At 39.0% G+C, this 10,831-nt stretch overlaps 1 protein-coding gene across 1 annotated transcript in view; it reads left to right on the top strand.

Annotated features, from left to right (window-relative positions):
* Positions 1–412: 412 nt before the first annotated feature.
* The window catches only part of LOC129394731 (phosphoglucomutase-like protein 5), a gene marked incomplete at its 5' end in the record, with an annotated part of 32,302 nt that continues 21,883 nt past the window's right edge, over positions 413–10,831 (top strand). Inside the window, 2 exons of the mRNA XM_055103666.2 lie at positions 413–449; positions 9,787–9,975. Coding sequence (XP_054959641.2) covers positions 413–449; positions 9,787–9,975 — 226 coding nt within the window. The remainder of the gene's footprint in view (positions 450–9,786; positions 9,976–10,831) is intronic.

Raw genomic sequence — 10,831 nt, 5'->3', positions numbered from 1 at the left:
TAGTCTGTTCAGATTTTTAAATTTCTTCATGAGTCAATCTTGGTAGGTTTTATGTGTCTGGGAATTTATCCATTTCTTCTAGATGATCCAATTAGTTAGTGTGTAATTATACCTAGCAGTTTCCTAGTATCCTTTGTATTTCTGTGATATTGGCTATGATGTTTCATCTTTCATTTCTGATTTTATGCTCTATTGAAAACATGAGGCATAGCAGGTAGGGGGCACTGGTCAGGACTTGGGGTATAAACTGGCAGATGTTAAGGTGGGTGATTCTGGTTAACTCAGAAACTCTGAAGTCCCGTGTGGAAGAATTAACTGCCTGTACTCACCTAGTAATGTATATCCTTGGTCAAAAAAGATCCAGCTGAGAATGTTGGATGAAGGGACCAAATCAATATTCATCATTATATTGAAAACAAGTCAGATTGGCTGTGGCCTTTTGACAGCAGGTCAGTGGCTAAGTCTATTTGAACAAAGTTAGGGCAGGTTCAAGGGAGAATCCTGAGATCGGTATTCTTTGTTCCATACAAACTTGCCTTTCAGTTTCTTCTCCCCATGCCTCCAGGATGTCCCTGCACAGCCCGTAGGGCCCCCTCCTTCAGTACCTTGCCTTACGAAGGGGAGAAAATGAGTTTTCCAATGTTAGCATATATTTAGCCTTCCACAATTTTCTATTTCTATTTTAGGGGAGCTCTAGGAAAACAGCAGATTACTCTAAATCCCCAGGTAAAAATCTCAAATGGTGGAATTTCATATGACCAGGAGACATATTTTGGGGCAAGTGGGCTTTTCACAATCACTTGGACATGAAGGCATCTGCTTCTTCTATGCCTAAAATAGTCCTTCAATGTAGTAGTTTAATTCCTCTTCCTCTTTTTCAAATTTCAAGACAATACATGTAGTGACTGAACAATTTGGATCCAAGTTTCACTATTTAACTGCCAGTGTGACCTTGGGCGAGTCACTTAATCTTTTCAAGGCTCAATTTCATCATGTAAAGTAGAAGTACAAACAATCCCTGACTTAGAATATTTTGAATTACGATTTTTCAACTTTAAGATAGTTTGAAAGCAATACACATTCAGCAGAAGCTGTACTTTGAGTACTCATACAACCATTCTGTTTTCCACTTTCAGTACAGTATTCATTATATTACATGAGATATTCAAAGCCCACTTTATTATAAAATGGGCTTTCTGTTAGATGATTTTGCCTAACTGTAGGTTAATGTGAGTGTTTAAGGTAGGCCGAGCTAAGCTATGATGTTTAGTAGGTTAAGTGTATTAAATGCATTTTCAGCTTACAATATTTTCATAAGTTTATTGGAATATAACCCTATTGTAAATTGAGGGGTATTTGTAATAATGATATCTCTTCAAGGAGACTTTGTGAGCCTCTCATAGGAAAATGCATACACAGATGCATATAAATATATAATCTTTCTTTTCCATACATATGATATTCTTTAAGGATATTCAAAAATCTGGAAACAGTTGCCTCCAGGGAGATAAATGGTAGTGGGTTGGGAAACTTTTAACTATATACGCTTTTGTACCTTTTGCATTTTGAATCAGATGAATGTATAATCTACATAAAATATTAAGATTAAAACATCACCGAATAACTTATCAGGAGTTTGGTGAACATAAGGGAAGGCCACCTATGGTGGCTGTATTTTATTCAGTGTTGGTCACTGTTGGGCACTTCATAGAGCTTATTTCATTTCATCCTCACAAGCGCCGTAGGAGGAAGGGGCCCCAGAGGGATTCATGGTTAGAATAGCAGAGTAAGAGCATTTGGCAGCTATATTCTGTGTAGGTGATAACTTTAAAGATATTTCTGTTATAAAATGTTTCAAACATACAAAAAATATAGAGAAGCAGTTTTCTATAGTTATTAAATATTCTTAATGGGTAGTCACAGAAATTATCATCCAAAGTGGGATATTCTTGAGAGAAAAAGGAGGTTCTATTTATAATTATGGTGGGATAACAAACTTAAGATGAACAGCTCTGGACAAACTGGGTTGTATGGTCCCTGGAAAACAAGGATTACTGTAAATGTGAGTCCCGCCTTGTGCTTCTCTCTGTCCCACCAAGAAAATATGATCTTGATACAGATGTTCATTGTGTCAAGGCAACCATGGCAACCATGATCTAGATACACTGTTCAAGTTTTATGCTGATCCTACCTATGTATGTCTCAGGAATTTTCCAGAGTTTCCTTTGAGTGCTTCTAAATTTTGCATAAATGGTATGTTGTCCCTTGTCTCTTTTTAAAACCAGTAAGCCATTTTCCCTTCTTTTCCTGGAAAATTAAAGGAACAAAGAGCAGGAAATAACAACGTATTAGCTAAGGTTCTGTTGATTGAAAGCAACAGAACCTAATTCTGGCTAGCTTAAACCATGCTAGGATTTAATGAAGAATACTGCAGAATCTTAGATATCTTATGACTAGGAAAGAGGAGGTTCAGGCAGTTCCTGGGATGTCAGCAACAGGTAGCTGTCAATTAACTGCCCCCACACCACCCACTGCTGCCGTCATCAATATAGCACACCACGATGGCTCCCAGCCTCTGTACGTCTGGGTTCCGGTGTTCAAATTCTAGAGACAGCAAGAGACATCCCATTGAGTCAGGGATCCTTCCCTGGGTCACACTCCCTGCATATGGTCAGAAATGCAGGATTATGTACTAAAGACACAGCTAAAGAGGACCCACTTCACTGTTTTGGGACCATTTGCAGGGGAGGCAAAATTATGAGCTACTCACTTAAAGAGGTGATAACCATAAGTTTGCAGGAAAAAAAAAATTGGAGAAGAGAAGGATAACACTATCCTACGGTTTCTTCTGAAAATGGACGAAGGGAACAGCATTTCCATTTGATAATTCTCTCCTGGCATTTCAATATTTATGGATTCTGAATTCTGAGAAAAATCAGTTGAGAAATTAGGAAAATGGGAAGGAACATTCTAATTTTCCTGTGAAAATTACAGCTTAATAGTCAGTATAGAGAACTTACTGGCTTGAAGAAATGCACTGACTTCAAGTCAAGCAAGATGAGGAAGCACTGACATGTGGAGATGAAAGTTAAGGTGAACAGGACAGGAGCAGTAAAGGAGCCTCAGTCAGACTTTCTTGTATCTGTTGCTGTGTTACAAGTGTGTGTTCATGGCCTTGTCCACTGCTAACAGTGAGCCATTTCTGCAAATAAATATTAATGTGTTCATAGGCATAGTATATGTTTTACAAATCCTATGAGAGGTTTTCTAAGAAATGCCACGTTTTAGAAACAAAATATGCCCTTAAATCGGCAATTTTGACAGTTGCTTCTTTCTAGTGCTATTCATCTTGCCAGGAGATCAGAATGTTATGTTATTTAAATGGTATTGGAGGGGATGATTGATGCCTTGTTTAACAATGTCATGTAAACAACGATTAAAGCATTAAGTATTTGTGGTGTTACCTTTCAATCTTTAAAGGACTTTTCTTTAGCATTTATTTTGTGATAATATTCATTTCTTTTTAATGTTTTCTCTATTAATGCTATTGGATTTTATAATCTTGTTACAATATGTTGGCTCATAATAATAATAAATCATCATTTGTTATCATATCTTTTTAAAACAGAAGACTACTAAAACTTTTCATATAATCCTGTTACAGAAAAAAACGACTATTTGCTTGTTATTATAGTCACTTATTATTTTTCACAAACTTGTAAGTGAGGTGTTATGAAAATCATATGAATTTGGGAATTCCCAAGCATTCTCAGAAATTCTATTTCCTTGTTCCCAAATCCCAATGATTAATATCTGCCAGGAGTCGGAAAACAGTGAAAGGAAGTAACATCCTATGTTGGATACCTGGTAGGGTTAGTGAAGAAACGTTATTGCTGAGCTCTGTGTTACGCTCACGAATGATGCCATTGAGGAAGTCACGCTTGTTGAAAGGAACGCAGATACACAAAGAGTTTTGCTGCTGTCTGTTGGATAAGAACCTCCTGGTCGATTTCAGCTCCTACTGCAAGTTACAAAAATCAATCCAATGATAAATGAAAAGTGCCCAGTGTGCTGGGAAATAACTTATTTTTTGGCTTCAGAGGAAATTTTAGAAACAGTGCCAAGTGAAACGTAAAAACAAACTACGAAGACGTTCATGAATTTCCCTCTGAAGCTGACAGCCGTATTTTAGCAGATGGAACTCCTACTATTAGCCCAACTCTTGGGTTGAAACAGTGTGTCCAGGAAACCCTATGTTAAAATGCAATGTGTTGGGGATATTGTTCCTCTATTTGCTTGAGTTAATTTTCAAATTAGTGTACTCTTGCTTAGCTGTGCTCTGAGGGAATGAACAAAAGATTGGTAAACTCTGATGGAGAACACTGGTCAGGCAGGGCACATAGAATACCTGGGGATGGTGGTTCCTGACAAATGGGGGAGGAGGCCCTGAGCCAGGCTTGGGCTGGGCTGGAGGAACATGAAGATGGGATCTACTCACAACCTCCAAAACTGAGGGGTCCTGGTAACACATTATTTCACCCTCAGCCATGCAAATTTATTATTTTTATGGATAAAATAGCTTTAAAAAACTAATTTACATTGAAATGTTAAAATATTTATATAGAGATTAGAAATATTTATATAGAGATTATTGGGAATCCCCTCCTAAAGCTCAAACATAAAAACTACCAAAAAAAAAATTCCCTGTAGGCTAAGATTGCAAATGACTGATGGAATGTAATTTAAATTAAACATGGAAAATATATTTCCTCTTTAATAAAGATCTAAATTCTATTCTTTTTAGGAGCCTTCAGAAATGAAATTCAACTATTAAAAAAAGTATAGAGAAGCCTTTAGAAAAGAAACTTTTCTTTTGCTGTATTATATATTAAAGAACTTTGATGAGAATAGTTCTAAAGTGTTTAATAATCGATTCCACTGACGTTTCTAGGTATTGTGGGGAACACCTAGAAATTAAATCTTCATCTTTGGCAGATCAGAGGCCTATTATTTTTAGGTAAAACAATTAAAATCTGCTTTTAATAAATCACAAATTTTGCAAGTTAGCCATTAATAGTAAGTGCTTTTCAAAGTTTGGCCCAATACATGAAAAAGCCAGAAAAACATACCTGCATTAGTTTTGCCCATCACCTTCTTATGCTGGCCTCAGGAGATTTATTAACAGCATTCAATATTTTAGGTAGGCTGGATGTGGTGGCTCATGCATGTAATCCCAGCATTTTGGGAGGCTGAGGTGGGAGGATGGCTTGAGACCAGGAGTTCAAGACCAGCCTGGTCAACCTAGTGAGCCCCTCGGTCTCTCTGAAAAGAAAAAAAATTTAGGTATCCTGTGGCTACCTCCAAAAACAAACTCCAGAGGAACTGAATTTTTTTTTTATTTCATGTGTTGGGATAATGGCTTCTTTTGCAGTTACTTACGAAGAATTGAAGGTTCAGTAAAAATATTTTTTCATCCTTAATAACATGAATTCTGTAATTTGTGTGTGATATAATGCTAGATATTGTGCCAAAAGTGTTACATAGACATAATCCATGCCCATTTTCAAAGATAATACTAATATAGAGAATAAGAATCGTTATTATTATAGTAATTATTATTTTAGTAATAGTAGTAATAATCAAAACAATTACATCAAACACTTATTAAACCCTTATTATGTGATAGGTACTGTGTAAGCAATTTCCACATATTAGCTCCTTAAATGTGATCACTAACCCCATGAGGTAGGTAGCATTATGTCCATTTTATAGATGCAGAAACTGAGCTTTGAAGAGGGAAAGCAACTTGCCCAAGGCCATGCAGGCAGTCACTGATAAGGGTGGGGAGCGAGAAGTTGAAGTCTGAGATGTAAGTTCACAGACACGAGTACACAAACACGTACAAGTTACTCGTATGACATGTGGGGTTGCTTGAAATATGTAATTGACTTTCCCCAGCACAAGAAAGTGTTTGGACAGATTTCAAAGGGATCTAACACTTCCTCAGAGGACTGCCCTATGACATTTTTCCATGTGCTTTTCTGCCTCTTGTCCTATACTTTTGGCATTTCTTCTGCTCTTAGAGGCAATGAGTCAACAGCATATTTTAGCACCTCCTTTGTGCATAGAAGTGGCCCCTGACTCAATGGGAGTGTATAACTACCATGGGCCAAATCAGTCTGCTTTCCTGTTAGCCAGGGGATTATAGAAGAACACGCTCCCCTGATTCCAACAGAACTTGCTGCCACTCTGATGTCTTCATTGTAAGGCCTCTAAATGAATGTTCAAGAAATTCATGTTAAAGGCACGTGTCATATGTGTAACTTGTAAACATTTGTGTACTTGTCTCTGTGTCCTTACACCTCAGGCTTCAACTCTTGTTTTTACCTTTATCAATGACTACCTGTGTGCTGTGTGGCTTTGGACCAATTGCTCACCCCCTCTAAAGCTCAGTTTCTGCATCTGTAAAATGGATATAATGCCATATATACATAGATATAGATATACATACACCAATATATATACACACATATATATGTTTGTATATACATATATATATAATATACAAACTGAAATATATAGTTATATAAATATTTCCGTTTAAGTTTCAAAAATCACTGGAGGGTATTTTTATAATACCCTTCAGCAATTTTACCTGCTGCCTTTGCACATTCTGGTGAATTTCTAAATGGAAGTCTGATAGAGATTAATCTTTTAATGCATCATAAATAAAAAAGAAAATCACAGAATGATGTAGCTGGAGAGGACCCTGGGGATCTAGTGTTTCATGAAAGATTAATGTCCTTGATCTGTTTGTAAGTGTTTTGGAAAAATCTTCCATGGTCAAATAAAACTTGGCAATGTTGGATTAAAGTTAAATAGGTTTTTTTTTTCCTGCAGAACTTCATAGTCTTTAATATGCTAATATGTTTTGTGAATCTACAAGGAATGAAGTATTTCAATGCTTATTTTACCCAGATTCTCATTTTGGGACAGGCTGGTCAAGCTGAGTCAGCTAGTATATTCTCTAGATGGAGATGATGGCTGATGCCTTTTTGAGAGCAAGAGAGTTCCCAGGGGAAGCAAGGGTGTATCAGTTGCTCCTATTTCATGCCAAGGATCCTCAGTCTTTAGAGGCTCAGAGAAGGCTGAAAGGCTACTCTAGGCTATCAGGGCTACCATTCATTGTGACCCATGCTACAGAGAAGCTTTGAGCTCAGTGCAAAGGAGTGACCAGCCCTTGAGAATCAGGAAAATTTATTTATTCCTGACCTAGTCCACTGAGGACATACAAGGAATGGGGCAGGGGAGTGTCACCAGCTATGGTTACAAGCTAGTCTGATTCTCTTTCATTAAGAAAACTGGTCCCTGTGAGTTTAGATTGGGAAGCACCAGGTTAAAAAATGTTTAGGCCAGGAGTGGTGGCCACTGTACTCCAGCCTGGGTGACAGAGTGAGAATCTGTCTTAAAGAAAAAAAAAAGTTAAGTGATGTCTTCTGTTGAGGACCTCTCAGAACTTTTAATATGAAAGTGTGCATTGTGAAGAATGGGAGTAGAGTGTACAGGAGTTTTAAAAGCTACTTGGTCATGCAACTGTTCCTTTGTGCAGGATTCGAGGGGCACTAACATTCTGAGGAAAATATTTTGGGAAACATTGATCTAATCCAAACTTCTCATTTTACCAGCAAACCACTGTGGGGCCCTCTAAGTTTCCTTTCTCCATCATTGTGACAAATTCATTGGAATTAATTCAATTAAACCTGGGGTCAGCTTTGAAGAGATTTATTTAGCAGGTAAATCTGTTTTGTACATTTTGAGGGAGTTCTGAGTTTCCATAGTCAAAAACCACAGATCAATTTAACCAACCTTTATGGAATATCACCTATGGCCCAAAGACCCTTTAGCTACAGTGATGGTCTACAAAAATATAAACTGTAATTCTTGCAATACAGGAGATTAGTAATAATGGTAAATATAATGATGATGACACCATGAATAGCTAACATTTATTGAATGTCTTTCTATTAGTCAGGCACTTTACTAAGTATTTTAATCCTCCCAACAATTTATGAGGTAGGGATTATAATAATTCCCATCTTATAGTGAGGACACTGAGGTCAGGAAATTATCCTAGCCTAAATGTTAAGTATAAGCATGAATAGAAAGGTGTTATCAGCCTATAAGACATTCCTTTATGAGTGATACAAAGTCCTATATAAATTCAGAGAAAAGAAAAGTGGTTTTAGAAATCCTTGATCAGTGAGTGTGAAGCATGTTTTGGCCCGGTTACTGTTTGGTTGCCCATCTGTCCTCCCTCTGGGGATCAGCACCCCCTTACTTTGGAAGAATTGTTCTCCTTTTCACTGTAAGTTTCTTTCTGGCTATGCGATGGGGCACATTGCCTCCAACTAGCCCTGTTCCAGTCTTTGAGAACATTGAAATTGGAACCAAGGGAAGAGGATTGCCTCTTGAATGGTAATTCTCTAAAATCTAGTCTGAGGTGCTGGTGCCTAATCCCTGGGTCTGTGGAAGGAGCTGGGCTGTGAGAGGGGAGAATGATGTTGATGTCAAGGGAGGGGCAGGTGCTAGGAGCATTGAGATGGAGGCCTGGAGGGTTTCTGGGCTTCTCTGAGGCTTAGGGTTTGGATCATTGTCTTCGTTACTGGAACAAAGGATTTACCATACCTGCTCTTCTGGGAATGAAACTGTCCTGCTTTGCAAAGTAAAGTGTCATTAGAAAGAGATCTTAAAAACCCCACACCATAGACAGGTGCACAGATCCGTAGAAGTGTTAAAGTTCTGTCTGTTGGATGCTAAGCCAAGACTCTTAAGTATGTTCTAAAGAGAAACTGGTGTGTGTAGGCTGTGCACTCCCAGGGAGATAAAAAGTTAGAAACTTTATGGGTTGGGCTTGGTGGCTCCCACCTGTAATCCCAGCACTGTGGGAGGCTAAAGTGGGCAGATTGATTGAGCTGAGGAGTTCAAGACCAGCCTAGGCAACATGGTGAAACCCCATGTCTACAAAAACTACAAAAATTAGCTGGGCGTGGTGGCATGTACCTGTAGGCGGGAGGATCGCTTGAGCCCAAGAGGGAGAGGGTGCAGTAAGCCATGATTGTGCCACTGCACTCCACCTGGGTGACAGGAACTTTATGGGGAATGGGATCTTGGAGACTGAGTAGAGACTAGAGGAAAAAAAAAAAAAAAAACTACCTCCCCAATTGGCCACACTATTCTTTTAAAAAAATGTTAATTGACAAATTAAAATTGTATGTATTTACGGAGGTATAATGTGATGTTATGATATATGTATACATTGTGGAATAATTAAATCCAGAGAATTAATAGATTCATCACCTCAAAACCTATCTTTTTTGTGGTGAGAACATTTGAAATTTATTGTCTTAGCAATTTTGAAATACACAATACTTCATTGTTAACTACAGTCACCATGCTGTGCTGTAGATCTCAACAAAATGTATTCTTCCTGTCTCAACTAAAACATTGTACTCTTTGACAACATTTCCCCATTCCTCTCACCCCCTCCAAAAACACCCATTCTTTATGTTGAAGAGAATGGCTAAAAAGTCCCAGCAGGTTTCAACTGACGGCTTCAGTGGTTGTCCCATCACACTTCAATGTTATTGATAGAAAGGGGAGGGGCAATACATAATTCGGACAGGCGGAAAGTACCATTGTAACCACTTTCCTGACTTCACAGAAAAAGTCCTCTTGTTTTCATCTGTAAAATGGGAACTGCGTGAATACCATTCTTCTTTTCTTCAGCCTCCAAAGAAAAAACAGATGCAAAGCCTTTTATCAATTGCAAAACAGTATACAATGTGTGTTATTACTCACAGTTGTCTTACTGTGACCAAACACTTTATAAGCCTGCGGCAAGTCAGCCTTACTCTCAGGAAGTGGACAATATTTGGGGAAGGAGAAGCAGCAGGGTCTTTCAGGACAGTAGCCTTGGTGGGTCCAAAAATTCCTTGAGCGAAGTGGGAGACAAAACTTTCTTCCTGCTTTGGGGTTTATCCTGTTAGTCTTTTCTCTCTTCACTCCTATTTTCTATGGAGAATTTCCTGGTTTTGGAGTTTGGGTGCGTTTTATGGAGAGGAGGCAGAACATCTTTAGCTGCAGCAGAATGAAAGGATACATGCAAAGGAACCTAGCACAGTATGTGGTACCCAGTTCCCCTTTAACTTGGCTTTATTCATTCACTCCTGGTAGGGCATTAATAAGGGATTTAGCCCCCTCCTATTGAAAACGATTAATTCAGGGAAGAGTTCAGGCAGTGTGGACAGATACAGTGTAGGCCAAGCCTGTTTCTAAGGCAGGAGCTGGGTAGGGAGGGTGAGAAGGGCGAGAAGAATAGGGAAATATGTGTCGTCTGTGTTGCTGCTGTTGCAACCACCACAACAAACAAACAAGTGAAAAAAAAAAAAAAAAGAATTGTCCATACCGGCAAGTGTGCTGTTTTGGAGGAGGCTGGGGAAAGTGTGGATGGCTCGAGTGGGTCCTGTTGGATTGAAGTCTGACAGTGCTGATTCCCTTCAACAAAGGTCGGGGTGGGAGGGTACACACACACACACACACACACCCCACACGCAGCGCCCAGCCTCCGATTTCAGCGCTGGCAGGAGATAACCATTCTTAGCTCGCCTTTCCAGGGTTATTTTTGGCTGAGGCTGTTCACTGATGGCAAAAGGTTTCAGCCCCCTCCCAAATCCCTCCCCGTGCTTGTTCTAAAGAGAAACTGGTGCGTGTAGGCTGCGCACTCCCAGGGAGACAGGGAGACGGGCCTGGCGCCGGAGAGGAACCCGGACTC

Source organism: Pan paniscus, chromosome 20 (genome assembly GCF_029289425.2).
Source record: "Pan paniscus chromosome 20, NHGRI_mPanPan1-v2.0_pri, whole genome shotgun sequence".
Taxonomy (NCBI): domain Eukaryota; kingdom Metazoa; phylum Chordata; class Mammalia; order Primates; family Hominidae; genus Pan; species Pan paniscus.
The sequence above is the reverse complement of the archived record's forward strand: the minus strand, read 5'-3'. Positions and strand labels throughout refer to the sequence as shown.